The 18,227-nt window shown below is 39.5% G+C and overlaps 1 protein-coding gene across 1 annotated transcript in view; it reads left to right on the forward strand.

The window, feature by feature from the left end:
- LOC126268093 (calcium-activated chloride channel regulator 3A-1-like) overlaps positions 1-18,227 on the forward strand; it is a 137,880-nt gene that overhangs the window by 113,513 nt on the left and 6,140 nt on the right. The window contains exon 11 of the mRNA XM_049973602.1: positions 5,296-5,419. Within this exon, the coding sequence (XP_049829559.1) occupies positions 5,296-5,419 (124 nt within the window). The remainder of the gene's footprint in view (positions 1-5,295; positions 5,420-18,227) is intronic.

An 18,227-nucleotide genomic window follows, 5' to 3' on the forward strand; every position in this document is an offset into this window, starting at 1 on the left:
GCCACTCCACATTTTGTGCACTGTAGTTTGCAACACTGCTTCTTAATGTGACCTGAGTATCCACATCTATAACACCTAATGTTGGCAGAGAAGACACTTTTTTGATCAAACCTGGTCCTTCGGGAGTACTGCACGTACCCTTCTTGATGTGTTGGGTGGCAGTCCCCTTAGGAAAGCATCCAGTGCCCAATGTTTCACTCCATTGAGAATAATTTTGTTCACTTTGTCTCTTCCTGTCAACTCTTTGGTACTCACATTAAACTTTCTTATATTGTAGACAAAATTTTATACTCATTACTTTCACTGTGGCACCCAACTCAGCTGTTCATGAAAGAATAAAGAGGTATGTTGCTTCTTATAGCGCTGCTTGAGACCTTTTTTAAGCAGCCCAATGTAAGCATATTTCTTAAACCTTCATAATACATACACTCCTGGAAATTGAAATAAGAACACCGTGAATTCATTGTCCCAGGAAGGGGAAACTTTATTGACACATTCCTGGGGTCAGATACATCACATGATCACACTGACAGAACCACAGGCACATAGACACAGGCAACAGAGCATGCACAATGTCGGCACTAGTACAGTGTATATCCACCTTTCGCAGCAATGCAGGCTGCTATTCTCCCATGGAGACGATCGTAGAGATGCCAGATGTAGTCCTGTGGAACGGCTTGCCATGCCATTTCCACCTGGCGCCTCAGTTGGACCAGCGTTCGTGCTGGACGTGCAGACCGTGTGAGATGACGCTTCATCCAGTCCCAAACATGCTCAATGGGGGACAGATCCGGAGATCTTGCTGGCCAGGGTAGTTGACTTACACCTTCTAGAGCACATTGAGTGGCACGGGATACATGCGGACGTGCATTGTCCTGTTGGAACAGCAAGTTCCATTGCCGGTCTAGGAATGGTAGAACGATGGGTTCGATGACGGTTTGGATGTACCGTGCACTATTCAGTGTCCCCTTGACGATCACCAGAGGTGTATGGCCAGTGTAGGAGATCGCTCCCCACACCATGATGCTGGGTGTTGGCCCTGTGTGCCTCGGTCGTGTGCAGTCCTGATTGTGGCGCCCACCTGCACGGCGCCAAACATGCATACGACCATCATTGGCACCAAGGCAGAAGCGACTCTCATCGCTGAAGACGACACATCTCCATTCATCCCTCCATTCACGTCTGTTGCGACACCACTGGAGGCGGGCTGCACGATGTTGGGGCGTGAGCGGAAGACGGCCTAACGGTGTGCGGGACCGTAGCCCAGCTTCATGGAGAGGGTTGCGAATGGTCCTCGCCGATACCCCAGGAGCAACAGTGTCCCTAATTTGCTGGGAAGTGGCGGTGCGGTCCCCTACGGCACTGCGTTGGATCCTACGGTCTTGGCGTGCATTCGTGCGTCGCTGCGGTCCTGTCACAGGTCGACGGGCATGTGCACCTTCCGCCGACCACTGACGACAACATCGATGTACTGTGGAGACCTCACGCCCCACGTGTTGAGCAATTCGGCGGCACGTCGACCCGGTCTCCTGCATGCCCACTATACGCCCTAGCTCAAAGTCCGTCAACTACACATACGGTTCACGTCCACGCTGTCGCGGCGTGCTACCAGTGTTAAAGAGTGCGATGGAGCTCCGTATGCCACAGCAAACTGGCTGACACTGACGGTGGCGGTGCACAAATGCTGTGCAGCTAGCGCCATTCGACGGCCAACACCGTGGTTCCTGGTGTGTCCGCTGTGCCGTGCGTGTGATCATTACTTGTACAGCCCTCTCGCAGTGTCTGGAGCAAGTATGGTGGGTCTGACACACCGGTGACAATGTGTTCTTTTTTCCATTTCCAGGAGTGTATTTCCTTACTTCCCCAGTCAGGTGCAATTTGGTCATCATTACTTCTCATCTGTCCAGTAGCTCGGTCTTATGGCTGCCAATAAGTCATCTATTAATGATAACACTCCTCCATTGTCTTACCCAAAAAGGATTTAACCAAACTGCCAGCAGCTGAGTCCAATTAAGAAGTTGTCAAACTCAGTGAGACCCTATCTTCTCTCTTAATAGCTAGCTACCTACGCATTTCCATGCTGTCTGCTTTTAAGTGACCTACTTGATTCACCAATGATTAAATCATTTCTTGTGTGAAACATCCTGTCTCATACTCCAACACGGTGGAACTTCTGTCTGCCAAACAAAAGCTTTAATACTAACATACTACTACTAGATTTTATGCCCAATCTTGAGCCATCTTGGCTCAGTCCACTGTTTAGCAAAATAGCCTTAGCAGTGGTGTGTGTAACACCTCATTGGTACTCATTCCAAACAAAGTGTACTGTGGCCTAAAAGGTTGCACTGTGTGCACCGCACTGGACTTATGTCAGTGTAATCCTCCCTAGAGTTCCCATGGAACTTTGACAGATTGTTGGGTTCCTCGGACCCCACAAACTCCACACTCAAGTTTTTATGGTAGTCTTGTTTCACCAGCATTTCCCTTGCACATGAAACAGTAGGGGGAAGAAACAGTCAGTCCACTCACCCCACAGCATTTGCAATGCTGCAAGCTGGGGTTGGCAATGTCCTGGATCCATCCATCTGTGGCAGCAATATTTGTAACACTACTTGTAGAAGTTTCAGGAATTCACTTCTGTCACCACCTGTAGAGATGTAGGATGAGCGACCTTTGTGTATGTTGAGGTAGTTGCTCAACATCCATAATAGAAACTGCAATGTTAAATACTCTTTTTTTATTCCCTCATAAAACACAATAGGCACAGAATTCCTCATTGGCCATCATTGCCCCAAGGCATAGGCTGGACTTAGATGGTGAAGTGTCCCTGGCTCAGTGACTGCCATGAAGTGGCAGGCGAGACTGCAGTACCACACTGACTCTGGCAGACCCAAGAGGCAGGTGGTGACCAGTGAAGGAGGCGGCACTAGCAAGTGCTGGTGCAAATCTCAGTGTGAGATGCATTGGGTGCACAGAACCAATCTGTAGATGCCAGTGCAGAGGGTGATGCCTGACAATGGTGACATGCACCTGTACAGTCAAGGGTGGTGAGTGACATTTGCCTGCACAGTGAGTTGATCAGTGCCAGTGTATGCCTGCAGGCATTGACGTTTAGGCAGCTAGATCATTGGAGTTCAAACCATGGACCACCAAAGTACTTGGCCAGTAGTGGCTCACTGCTTGGAAGGCGCCACATCAGCAGTTTCAGACTTAGCATGTGCAGCAACCCTGAAGCTACTGAAAAAAGTGTCTGGTGATGAAAGCTTGTTGACCCAATGTAGCCCATAGACTGGCACATTGTTCCCCTCATAGGTGGTGGCTGGCTAACTGAATATTGAACTTATTTATGTAGGCTTGGTTTATCTCTGCTTTGTCAAGGGATCATTTCCCGTCACTTGAGCCACAACAGAGTTACGGCTAGGTCATGTAGCTTGTGAAGCCTTTATTTTATTTAGCCTTTCCAAGAAAGCAGCTGCGATGGAACGAGTAGTATGAATTACACGACTTTTATGTCATTCATATTACTGCTGACAAGCTTAACCTTGTTGTGTCACGCCTGAAGATGCTGCAGGGCAAACTCAAACTGTTAGTTGTTAATAAAAGGAATTGTGATCAAGACAGTCTTCCTTCATCTGCTATAACAACTAAAACAAAGTTCTAAAAATATGATGTCAATTATTATATTAATTTTTAATTCATATTCTTGTAGTCACTGTTATGGAAGTCAGTGACTAAAGTTTTTCACATTGGCTTTTGTTTTATGTCTAGTTTTAAGGAGCTGAATCTCATTTGCATTACTAATTTAATTTCTTGAATAATAATATTCTAGATTATTTTTGAACTGATTTATTATGTGTGCATAGTGTATGCTTTTTTGATAATGGACAAGAGTTTGTAAGATGAATAGCAACAAATGCTATACATGGGTGACTGACTGTTGTCAAACTAAATCAGGTGATGCTGAGAAATTACATTAGGAAATGAAACATTAAAGGTAGCAGTAGTAGCTGTGTTTTACTATTTTGGCAGCATAATGACTGATGATGGCAGGAATAAAGAGCATATAAAATCTAGACTGACAATAATAGCAAGGAAACTTTTTCTGAAATAAGAGGAATATTTTAACATCACTGAAGTCAGAGATGGAGCACAAGCTCATTATGTATGGGTAAGGAAATCAGCTGTGCCTTTATCAAAGGAACTGTCCCAGCATTTGTTTGGAGCAATGTAGCGAAACCATGGAAAACTTAAATTTGGGTGGTCAGATGGGGGATTAGAACTGTTGTCCTCCTGAATGAAAGTCCAGTGTGCTAACCACTGCACGACCTTACTTGGTTTAAGTATTGGGAAATATTTTCTGTAAGTATTTGTCTGAAGTGTAGCCATGTACTGAAGTTAAACATGGGCTGTAAATAGTGCAGATGAGAAGCTTTTGAAATTTGTTACAGAAGAATGCAGAATATGTGGGTAGATACCATAACCAATGAAGAGGTAATGAATTAAGTTGTGGAGAAAGGATTTTTTTTGTTACAATTTGACTAAAAGAAGACTTAATTTGATATGACACACTCTGAGGTATTAAGTAATAGTTTATTTGGTAATGGATGGGAGTGTTGGGGCTACACAATGTAGACAGAGGTCAAGGTTTGACTACAGTAGGCAAGTTCAGATGGTTGTAGGCTGCAGTAGTTATAGAGAGATGAAGAGACTTACACAAGACAGACAAGTATGAGCAGCTGCATGAAACCAGTCTTTGCACTGAGGACAACAACAACATATCTAATGTAATTTCACTTTTATTTAACATCTCAGTACACTGCGTTTTCGCCTCCTTTCATGAGATACTCAAATTTCATGTATTATCTATCCTTACTCCTGTCTGTTTGCTTTACCGTCAGCTAGCTTGGAGGAAAATTTGTAGCATCCTGTGTTCTTTTTAAGCATTAGTTGTAACTCTGTTATGTGGAATTTTTCTACCATTTTCTAAATTGGACTAGTCAGTATGTCTTTTTTGTTAACTTTTGACTGTCATGTTCAGATAAATAATTGTATTATTGATTATAGTTTTATTATACATTACAATTTATTGGAAAAATTCCTGAATATGATTCCAAGTTTCCTATACCATGTTACCAATAACCCAAGAAATAGTAGGCATGTCTTCCTACTATTTATTTAATCTGTTTTTAGTGTACATCATTTCTTTGTAATCTTGCCAGCAATAACCCCTTTCATAGAAAAAAATCACATTGTACACAAATCCAGCTTTCCATAATTTCTTTTTATATTTTACAGGTAATATCTGCTGCAAGCATTTATCCTCCCTCATGCATAAATGACTTGAAGATTGTGGAAAGCAATAAAACATTTGTTAACATTTGCTGGACGGCTCCTGGGAAACACTTGGACTGGGGAAAAGGTATACCTACCTTATTTAGAATATTTGTAATTATTTTTAATAATTTTAAAGCCACTCATATCATATGATTCTTTTGAAAATAATGTGAGGTAGTAAAAAAGCATCTACCTAATAAAAATCTGAAGTAAATCACTTGAACTGAATAGAGTGATGTTCAGACATAAGTAAAAATGTTGAATCTCAAGCCTTCAGAATTAGTTTCTACTGCTTAGATCACTGCACAGTATGAAGTCAAGGGTGTACACTGTTCCAATGTCATTAGTCACTCTCGTACTGCACTGGTGAGTTTGTAGGCGAATTACTACCTGTATGTCAATTTACAAGCATGAATTGTTATAAACTGCCCATTAACCCTGCTGTTCTGTTTGGATCTATATGACCCAAAATGGTTATAAATTTCGTTTCTTATTACTTAAATATCAAAACAACTGTATAAAATTTGGTGACATTGTCTGAAAATGCAAGTGTAGTAAGTGGTTACACAAGTTCAAATATATTTTTAAGTTATCTGGTCATAAACCTTTTTATTTTCATTTATTTCAGATACATATTCCATAGATCCAGTAATGCGTGATAACGCATGGATGTGGAACGAGTCAAAGCAGATACAATATAGATATCATACAATACAATACATACTGGTATATTACACATGATAGTTGAATGATTCAAAACTGGTACAATACAATAATATAATCAAAATAATAAACAATACAATACAAAAATACAATAGTGATAAAAAACAATACAGATAATAATGGCAAAGGAAATAGTCTCAATTACTACTCAAATTATTTATCTCTGTTGAAGAATTCATCTAAAGAGTAGAAACATTTTTTCCAGCAGAAATTCCTTTAGCTTTTTTTTAAATAGCATTTTATTTTCTTTTAGAAACTTTATATTACTTGGGAGTGCGTTAAAGATTTTTGTACTTGTGTACTTAACCCTTTTCTGTACCAGAGAGAGATTTTTCTGTTCACAGTGTATATCACCTTTCCATCTGGTGTTATAATGATGGTATGCCTCATTTGTTTCAAATAACTGAGAAGAGTGAAAGCCATGAGTGAGAGTTACATATGTAATTTTCAGGTCAATGAGACCTGTCTTTAATATGATTACTGTAAAGTTGAATATTTTCTGGTTGTCTCATATTTTATAGCAGTTATGACTTTCATTGTTCTTACCTACTCTCAACATTCAACAAATCAACAAAGACACTGTTTTTACAACAATGGGCTTGTCATTACAACTTGCCAATTGTTTGAATTATCCATCATTTCTACTCAGTTTATGTTCTCTATTGTTTGTGATCACTCTGGATAGTGACATCATGGCAATTAAATAATTGACTGACACTGAGTTGGAAGATTAGTAAATAGCTCAACAGACGAAGGATTTCTTTGTGAGTTTGGGGATCATGTCAATGTCGCACCTGAAAGCGAGTGTTTTGATGACACTGATGACAGTCTACAGCAGTTCAAAGTAATGTGCAGACTTCTGTTTCTAAAAATGGGAACATAGAATGGCAGTTGCAACCACCAGCAGAACACAGCCACCTACCTGCTTCAAATGTCATCAGGAGTACCCAAGGAGTTACCTGATATGCCAGCAAAATGTGGGATCAAGATATGGACTCTGTGTGACAGAAAATCTTCGTATCTACTGAAAGCCCAAATTTATACAGGAAAGGAGATTGAAGCAGCACCAGAAAAAAATCAGGGAATGAGAGTAGTTACTGATCTTACCACTGATTTGCAAGGTCAGAATGTAGCATATGACAATTTTTTATGTCACACAGTTTGGGACAGCTGCTTGTGAAAAGGAAACTGGCAATGTTAGGAATCGTACATAAAAATAAGCCATAGCTTATATGACCAACAAGAAGGATCATAACTCTTCATTTTCTTCACAAATGACACTATGTTGGTCAATTATATTCCTAAGAGAAATAAGAATGTTGTACTAATGAGCACTCTACATCTTGGTAGACAAATAAGTGACAGGGCTGATAAGAAGACAAAAATAATTTTAGATTATAATTCAACCAAAAAGGGCTATAGACACACTCTATCAGCTAAAAGGTACTTATACATGCAAATGAGAAACCAATAGATGGCCCATGACAGTTTTCTACAATATTCCTGATGTTCGTGCTTATAACGCATACGTCTTGTGGACTTCGATTAACACTAACTGGAACGCAAGAAAATTGACTAGAAGGAGAATATTTTTGGAGGAACTTGGGAATTCACTGGTTGCAAGGACACTGCAGCAATGAAGCATTTTACAAGAACAGAAGATTCTTTGAGAATGGTTAGGAACATCCAAGACCCTGAAGGAGTGGCAGGTGTGGCTAAATCAGTAACAACAAGGATCTTTACTAAATGTGCATGCTACAAGTTCTGTCCTTCAAGCAATGTCAATAAAACAAATATGTTGTGTGGAAAGTTTAATAAATATGTATACAAAAACACACATCACCTACTTGTGTCCAAACTGCAATGAGTAAGAAGGAAAGAAAATAAGATGGGCAGATGGATAGACAGTTGTTGAGGATGACTTTTTGGTGGCAATGTCTCTTGTTCCTAATGTACCCAGCGTGAATATTAAAATAATAAATTTTCTTTAGTGAAGTTCTGTGTATTATTATCATTATTATTATTATTACTATTATTGCTATTAGTATCATCTCTATGATCATTAAACACTTACTGTAATTTCACAACAATATCGATGGCTTACAACTGTACGAAAATTATGCGTGAGTAAAAGTTTTTTTCAGCGTATTATTATGACAGGTCATATTGAGCCATACAGCACATTTGTACGGTAAAAGCGAACAGAACAGCAGGGTTAAGTGATTCCTCATGTTTTTAGAACAAACCCTTCTGTGATGTTGGTTCAAAATGGTTCAAATGGCTCTGAGCACTATGGGACTTAACTTCTGAGGTCATCAGCCCCCTAGAACTCAGAATTACTTAAACATAACTAACCTATGGACATCACACACATCTATGCCGGAGGCAGGATTCGAACCTGCGACTGTAGCGGTCGCACGGTTCCAGACTGTAGCGCCTAGAACCACTCGGCCACCCCGCCCGGCGTGATGTAGGTACTTTTTCACATTTCTTACTAGAAATTCAAACAATCACATTGAATAAAATTGGATAGCATTTAGTTTGAGTTTTTACATCGCTTCTTCAGCCCTGTTTGGCAAAACTCCTGACCTGATGAACAGCATTCAATAATGTATCACGTAACGTTTGTGAATAGCCTCCTTCATAGCTGAGTTATGTTTAATAATAATGCTTTCAACTATTCTTAGCCTGGAATCATTTAACCAGTTTTCTATTCATAGTTGCTGTTAATACCAGAAATTAGTGTGAGATCTTACTTTTATTCTGCATCAAGAGACAAATGTTAGATTTAATACAATAATGGATAATTTGTGAAACTCTGCTGTTATATTAGACGTATTTATTGTGTTAGACCCTCAGGGCAGATTCCCTTTCCATTTTTTTCGCTGTTTCGATCTGCCAGCCCTGCTCATGTTGTTCATATTGGCAGCTGAAAGGAATTACATGTTTGCTATAATAAGAAGCACTTCTTTCTTTCATATTATGAATACTGATTTTTCTAACTACCAGATTTTAATAGCTTTATATTAGTTTCATTGAAAGCTTATCTTTGAAGGTGTTGGTACTGTCAGTTTTATGTTCCAATCCATATGAATGAGTGACAACTGCATAACATATTTAAGTGCTGTAACCATACAATTGGTACTGATGTTATGACTTTCTAACATAGACTCTGAACAACATATAACTGTTGCAAAAGCAGACCAATCCCGATTTCTAAGTTAATACTACAATTAACCTACAGCACTGACAAATTTTTGTCTTTCTGTCCATGTTATCAAGCCTTGAAGCTCTGAAAATGATATGCTTGCCAAACAATGTTTGATGCAACTAAATTTTAAGAATGCCAATTCAAAGTGATCCTTGGTGAGATTGGTGTAGGAGGGAACAGCTCTGTTTAAGTTATAAATCTGAAGTGACTATTAATTGGAATGGATTTACAATTAGGATTAAAATGTTGTTCTGGAACTCAGGAGTCTTTACCAAAGTTTTCAAACTATATCATTGTGCATGAACCTGAAGGATTTTCCTGCAAATTACCATTGTCAGTTCTATTAATCTTCTAAACCATATGTAAGTGTGTTATAATTTAGATTCCTAGTACTCCCAGTTACTTTTTCTAGAAGCTGTGACTATATCTGTGGTGTTAGTAAGCTTTCTTCACATGCTAATATCATAAATTGGTGGAATACTTGTCTAGTCACTGTACAATGCACCATAGTGATTTTATTTCCATTGTTGCTCATAGGAGCAAAAGACATCTTAGCCTTAGCCCAGCTGGTGCTCTTTTCATTGTTAATTAGGTTGTGTGTCACATGTCATTGATTTTATCAACTCAGGGTAATAATGCAGTGGCCAGAAACTTTTTATCATTAGGTTCCATTATAGCGGTGCTTCTCTCACTTTTCTTTATATATCTGTAAAAGTAAATTTCTTCACACAAATCTTTGATATTACATAAATTATGGGAAAAGTCACCAAAACAACAATAACGTAAGAAAATGTAGGCAACTGCTCATAAATTGAGAAAGCTGTCATGGAATCAGTGCTGCAAAAAAGTATTTCACTATAGTGAGGGTATAAGGGCACTCGAGCTATGTGAGTGGAAGAACACTGATAGATCAGGGCAGAGCAAACTCAGATATGACAGGACTCCTCTTGCTCAAAGACAGTGCCAACAATTTTTAATCACAGTATCCAAAAGTCTCAGCAAAGAATAAGTGATATTAAGCATTCTGACCAAACCTCAACTACAGGTTGCCCTTATGGCAACCAGAGGGAAAGTAATATCACAGGATACTTTGTAAAGGTGATACATATGTGAAGCTAACAGCTGTGTGTATACCACTTATGGTTCCTCTAACGAGAGAGCACTTGCTGTGAGCACTTCAACATGTACAATGAATTGCAGGTCGTTTACATCTGAGATGAGTCCCCATTGAGGGTGGAAAGTGATAGATGACTCTTTTTGATTTGGCAGGAAGACAACTAAATCTACATTTATGTGCATACTCTGCAAATCACTGTGAATTGCATGATTGAGGGTACTCCCTATAGTATCAAATATTAGAAATGCTATCCATTGCATTCATATATGTGGAGTATGGGAGGAATAAAGATTGAAATGTCTCTTTGTGCACTGTAAGTACTCTAATTTTGTATTTACATTCCCTGTGGGAACAATGTGTAAGGGACTGTATGCATTCCTGACCTCACTTTACTATTGCTCTTGGAACTCTGTAAGCACATTTTTATAGGACAGTTGGCGTCCATTTTCAAGGGTCTGTCAGTTCAAGTTTTGTGTCATATCTGTGATGATCTCCCAAAGCACTTCTTTGTATGTCAAACAATGGAAGCTCCAGGTAAGGATATCAACAATGCAGAAAAAGATAGATTGATACTTAACCATAAAGAAGACACATTAAGTTGCAGACAGGCACAATGAAAAGATGTGTATGTATGGCTTTCAGCCACAGCCTTCATCAGCAAAAGAGAAGCACACACCACTCATACACAAGCAAGCACACCACATGCACACATGAATGCCAACTCCAGAAGCACAGACTGGAATGCAACTATCACGTGGGATGCAAGCAGAAATCTGGAGGAGGGAGGAAAGGGGAAGGGGAAGAAAGGGGCAGTGGAAGGAGTATTAGTGTACAGGTGCGGGAGGGGGGGCGGGCGAACGCTGTCTGGCAGAATGTGTGCAGACTAGAATGCCAACAGGCACAGTTTCAGGCAGGAGGGTGGGGGAAAAAAGGAGCAAAAAAGGAGAGGAGCAGAAGTCCAGCCTCCTATCCCTGCTCAAAGCCTTATGCCCTTCCCAGAAAGTAAATCAATTTCCCTCCTCACCTCTATGACACCCTGCACACCCACTTTCTACATGCTCCCCAAAATCCACAAACCCTATAATCCTGGATACCCCATTATGGATGGTTATTGTTCCCCAACTGAAAATATTTTAGCCATCATTCACCAACACCCTCAAACACTTAACCATAATCTAGCCTCATATGTCAAAGACACCAACTACTCCCTTCACTGACTCCCACAATCCCCACTCCTATACCTCCATGATTACTACTTGTCACTGTTGACGCCACCTCCCTATCCACCAACATCCCTCACACCTGTGGTCTTAGTGCTGTTGAACACTGCCTTTCCCAATGTCCTTCAGACTCAAACCCACTATCTCATTCCTCATGCACCTTACTAACCTTATGCTAACCCACAACTAATTCTCCTTTGAAGGGATGGTATACGAACAAATCTGTGGCACAGATTAGGGCACCCACATGACACCCTCCTAAGCCATCATGTTTACGGGCCATCAAGGGCCTCCCAAGACCTCAAAACCTTAGTTTGGTTCAGGTTTATTGATGACATCATCTTGATCTGATCTCAGGGCCAAGGTTCCCAATATTTGTTCCATCAGAACCTCAATATCTTTTCTCCCATCCACTTTACTCGGGCTTCCTCAACCAGGCATGCCACCTCCTCCTCTCTGATGGCTCCATTCACTGTCAACATCAAACCCACCACCATGAAGAGTAATTGCTTCTCAACAGCTGTCATTTCTTTCACACCAAACAATCCCTCACATACAGCCTGGCCACCCAGGCTACAGCATATCTACAGTGACAAGAACTCCCTTGCTCAGTACGCTGAGGATCTCACCAACACCTTCACAGACAGGCACTATCTCCCAGATCTAGTCCAGACCGAGTCTCATGGCATTTCCCCTCACAGCCCCATCCTCCCACCACATCCAAGAACCAGCCACAAAGGATTCTCTCCTTTCTCTCCCAGTACAACCCCACACTGGAGCAATTGAACCACATCTTTCACCAAGGCTTTGATTACCTACCATCATGACCTGAAATGAGGGACATCCTACCTGAGATCCTTCCATCCCCCTAATGTGGCACTCTGTTGCCCACACAATATCTACAACATCTTAGTCCCAATCCTTAGTTACAAGGATCATATCTCAGTGGAAGATCCAGGTGCAAGGCATGCCCAATCCACACACCGAGGACTTCCTATCCCTGTCCTGTCACAGGTTTACCCTACCCTATCAAGGGCCGGGCTCCCTGTGAAAGCAGCCATTACCAAAAGTGCATTCTGTGATTTTGTAGTGAGTTGTTTAAATACCGATGCTCTTGTATAGCCCTCAGAATGACTGTTGAAATGCCTCTTTGTGCACTTAAGTACTCTAATTTTGTGTTCATATTCCCTATGGGAACACTTTACTGTGGTGTGCAGCCCCCCCCCCCCCCTTATCCCCTCTGTCCTATCATCTTCTCCCCATTCTTGGCTCCCACACTTCATCCCCCACCTTATGCCAATTCACTCGCCCATCTTTCACTATCTCCCTGCCCCACAACCTCCTGACGCTGTGCCTCTTGGCATTCTAGAATCTGCATATTCTGCAGACAGAGTTTGCCTCTCCCCCCACCCATACATTTCTGTCACTTTCCCTTCCCCTTCCCTGCCACCTGCAAATTGTTGCTCATGTCCCATGTGGTAGTTGCATTCTGGTGCAAGCTGCCAGAGCTGGTGGCCATGTGTGCATGAGGTGTGCACACATGCTTGTATGTATGAATGGTGTATGTTTCTCTTTCGCTGATGAAGGCTGTGGCTGAATGCTTCTTGTAAATATCTTTTAATTGTGCCTGTCTGCAGCTTAACTTGTCTTCTTTATCGTAAGTAGTAATCAATTTTTTCCTACATTGTTGTTCTTCTTTGTATATGTTTAACATCCATAGTTAGTCCTTTAGGTATTTATCTATTTGCTGTCTATATAACAATCAGGTTTTGGACTTGTCATAAGATTAATAAGTGATGTTGTTACAGAGCATCATGTAGAGGAATCTTTAAGGAACTCAAAATAATGATTTTGTCATCTATATTTATATTTGAAAGTATCTATTTCATTAAAAACCACCAAGTTTCAGCTCTGAATAGTGAGATCCACAATTACCAAATATGGAACAGGGATGACTATCATAGGGATATGCACAGAAAATCTATATGTCAGAACAGTGCTGTTTACAAACAAAAAATTATTGACAGTACATTGCCAAAAATTTATAATTATCAAACCATTCCTAGATAAAACTAAACTTTTTTATCCATGTATGTATCTAATTATGCACCTCACTTTTGTGCCATATGTTACTAGTGGTTTTAGTAAAATCAACCAAGGTGTTTCGCTAGCTTTTATCTATATGTATGATACATATATAATTTTGTAATCTAATTGAGCAGAATAATGTTTTGTTATAAAGATGTGTTGATACGAATGGCAAGATTTTGTGCATGATGTAAATATATAATATTTTATACTTTTTTGTACTTTGACAAGCGCAATATCATGAATGCGATAATAGGGGCACTAATAAATAAATAAAAATAAATCAATCAATCAAACAAGGAACAGGATGACTATCATAGGGATGTACACACAATTCAATATATCAGAGCAGTGTATTTTACAAACAAAAATCCTCTACAGTGCATTACCAGATAACTTCAAAACATACCAAACACTAACACATTTAAAAAATAACTAAACAATCTACTAACAAACAACAGCTTCTACAGCATTACTAATTGTCTGCAATATTGCTCAGATCTGTTGGTTCTGCCTCATAATCTCTCTAAATAATTATACAAGTATTCCTAGATAAAACTAAACTCCTTTTACTAATTTACTAATGTGTCTAATTATATATGTGGATATGAAAATCTACAGGTTATTATGCCTATTTAACTACAGCATTTAATATTTTAGTAACACTGACCAAGATGTTTCAGTAATTTTTCAGCTATACATTTATTTTCTCTATGTTCAAAATTATATTTTCTTGTGCCTAATCAAGCAGAAAACCATTTATGTTACTACAGTCATTAAGATGCGTTTATAAGAAAGCATCTAGGTGCAGTGAAATATCACTAGTTGTATGTGACTTTATTTTGTACATGAATGTAAATATGTAAAATTTTATATTGTGTTGTACTTTGACAAGTCCAATGTCATAAATGTGATCAAATGGACACTAAATAAATAAATAAAAATTTCTAAAAACAAAGATGATGTGACTTACCAAACAAAAGCACTGACATGTTGATAGACACACAAACAAACACAAACATATGTTTGGTAAGTCACATCATCTTTGTTTTTAGATATATTTTTCCCATGTGGAATGTTTCCCTCTATTATATAAATAAAAATTTCAGTTTACATGTATTGCCATGTGAAGTGTTTTTCTTTTTGTGAGTTGATTTTAATTGATTGATATATTGCGAGATGCCAAGTCTTTACTCTTTCCCTTTGATAACAGCTACCTTCTTTCCAAATTTCCTGGCTACCGTCTTCTTTTCTCTTAATGTTGTGGTCCCGCTATGCAGTGACGTGTATTTGACTGCTGACTTCTTTTCTGATTGCAGTGAGGTGAGGACTATAAGAGAGCTTCTCCATTTAAACAATTCACAACAAAATCATAAAACATGGTTTCTGTAAATCTTCTATATTCAGATAAGTTCTCAACTTCCAACAGTTGATATTTAACAAAGCTCTTCAGACATGTTCATACATGATGCTTAAATGCTTGACCAAAACCGTAAGTTTCTGCTTAACTCAAGATATCGTAGCTTAGTGTCTATATAACAATGTTCATTTTTCTTTAGCTCTTTACCATTGTCATCAGGCTCTTTCTTCTTTGGAGTCCACAGCACCCCCAAAGCATGACTGCAATGTGCAAGTGACCTTTCAAAGTCCAAGTTACACATCTGTCATTGCTTTTTCTTTCTCATATCTGCACATAAATTCCAACAAACTTGGACACAGTAGATGCTCTTTACACTAGTACTAATTGAAGTCACATCTTTCACAGGCACATCTTTCATTGGTTTAGTTCAAGAAAGTGAAACGTGTTGTTATGCTTTATAGCAACATGTACCACTACAGATTAGTTCTGATGCCATCAGTGTGTTTTAGTGGTTAGCATCACTAGCTGGTGTCCTGGGTTTCACTGGTCAAACCTTACCACCAGCAATTATTTGTTATTTTGTATTTATCTTTTCTGAAAGAATTCTGGAATGTCTTATGAATGTAATGTTTGTATATTTGGAATATTCAATACATGTTGTCTTCTTTGTTTTTCAGCCTCAGTATTTAACCTGGAATATTCAATGTTTGTATAAATAACTGCACTCTCAATCCAAGAGTTCTATTTTGCTCTGGCTTTATGTTGGTGTTCTTAATGAACGTGCATTCAGTGCTGAATGTTGTATTTCAGTGACAACCCACCTTTCGGATTTGGACTTGAGTGTAATTACAATATGACAATATGATGAGATGCAATGTTGTTCCAATTGTAGTTATCTTACTGGGGCATAATAAACATATGTATTGATATAAAGGTGAGGTCTGGAAATTATCAGTTTGCTGTTACAAAATCAAATTTTGCTTATATACACCAACAAATTTACAAGGCGACATTACAGTTTGAAACTCCTATGTATAGGTGTTCAAATTAGCTATCTTATGATCAGATTGTAGTCTATTATAAAATGTTATGTGGACTGCAGTCTGCACCTCTTTTATTGCTGGTAGTTCTGTGAAAATGTCCCCTTATCAGTGTGTTGCAATTATGCACTGAACAGCCCAAGAAACTGGTACACCTTCCTAACATCGTGTAGGGTCCCATGAGCATACAGAAGTACCGCAATGTAATGTGGCATGGATTTGAATAATATCTGAAATAATGCTGTAGGGAACTGACATCATGAATCCTGCAGTGCTGTCCACAAATCCATCAAAATACGAGGGGCTGGAGATCTCTTCTGAACAGGACGTTGCAAGGCATCCCAGATATGCTCAATGAAGTTCATGTCTGGTGAGTTTGGTGACCAGTGTAAGTGTTTAAACTCAGAAGAATGTTCCTGGAGCCACTCTGTATCAATTCTGGATGTGTGTATTGTTGCATTGTCCTGCTAGCATTGCCCAAGTCTCTTGGAATGCACAAGGCACAATGGACATGAATGGGTGCAGGTTATGATACAGGATGCGTATGCGCATGTCACCTGTCAGAGTCATATCTAGACATATGAGGGGTCCCATATCACTCCAACTGCACATGATTACAGAGCCTCTGCCAGCTTGAACAGTCCCCTGCTGACTTGCAGGGTCCACAGATTCATGAGGTTGTGTCCATATACATTCACTTCTATCTGCTCGATATAATTTGAAATGAGACTCGTCTGACCAGGCAACATGTTTCCAGTCATCAACAGTCCAATGTTGACGATAGGCACAAGTGAGGTGTAAAGCTTTGTGTCCTACAGTTATTAATGGTACAAGAGTGGGCCTTTGGCTCCGAAAGCCCATATTGATGAGTTTCATAGAATGGTTTAGATGCTGAAACTTGTTGATGGCCCGGTATTGAAATCTGCTGCGATTTGCAGACGGGTCACATTTCTGTCACGTTGAATGATTCTCTTCAGTTGTCATTGGTCCCATTCTTGCAGGATCTTTTTCCAGCTGCAGCAATGTAAGAGATTTATTGTTTTACCATATTCCTGATATTCGGGATACACTAATGAGATGGTCATATGGGAAAATCCCCACTTCATCACTACTTCAGAGATGCTGTGTCCCGCTCATGCGCCGACTATAATGCCATGTTCAAACTCACTTAAATATTGATAATCTGTCATTTTAGCAGCAGATGCAGATTTGTCAATCAAGAAAATTATATTTTCCCTAAGTTATCATGGTTGAGGAAGACTGAGACCTGTTTTGATAAATAGATATTTCTACTATCTTACAGATGTGATCTGTATGCTCCTTCCATGACAAGTAATCCCCAATTATTCACAAAAATGTGTGTCTCTTTGACTATCTGCATGCCATTGTCGGGGTAAATCGTGTAACATTTCTATTTAGAATATAGTTAAGCAGTAACTGCATTGTACTGTCTTCGCAGTACAGTAAGATTGCAGAATATTGCAACTGATTTCACTACTGTTGACAGCAGTTTGTATATCACTCCCACAGGTGACAAAGATGTGTCATCTGGATAGCTTATTAATTTGTAATTTTTGTGTTTAGTAAATCATTAACATATATAAGAAGCAGAAAAATATACTTTCTTGTAGCTTACCACATTGAATTGTCCTGTAGGTTGACTCACTTGTTAGCAACTGTTCATTCATTCTCTGAGTTAGCTTCACACACTGTTTCCTGCACTGAAATAGGTGGTAACTGCTTTAAAACCTATCACTCTCATCCTTTAATCATTCTTGTAATTTCTGCAATAAAATGGAATGATCCACAGTATCAAAAGCTTTACTCACATTCAGGAAAGTTCTATTGCTATGTCTCCTTTATCCCAATAGTTTAATACACTCCTGGAAACTGAAATAAGAACACCGTGAATTCATTGTCACAGGAAGGGGAAACTTTATTGACACATTCCTGGGGTCAGATACATCGCATGATCACACTGACAGAACCACAGGCACATAGACACAGGCAACAGAGCATGCACAATGTCGGCACTAGTACAGTGTATATCCACCTTTCGCAGCAATGCAGGCTGCTATTCTCCCATGGAGACGATCGTAGAGATGCTGGATGTAGTCCTGTGGAATGGCTTGCC

This window comes from Schistocerca gregaria, chromosome 4 (genome assembly GCF_023897955.1).
Source record: "Schistocerca gregaria isolate iqSchGreg1 chromosome 4, iqSchGreg1.2, whole genome shotgun sequence".
NCBI classification, from domain to species: domain Eukaryota; kingdom Metazoa; phylum Arthropoda; class Insecta; order Orthoptera; family Acrididae; genus Schistocerca; species Schistocerca gregaria.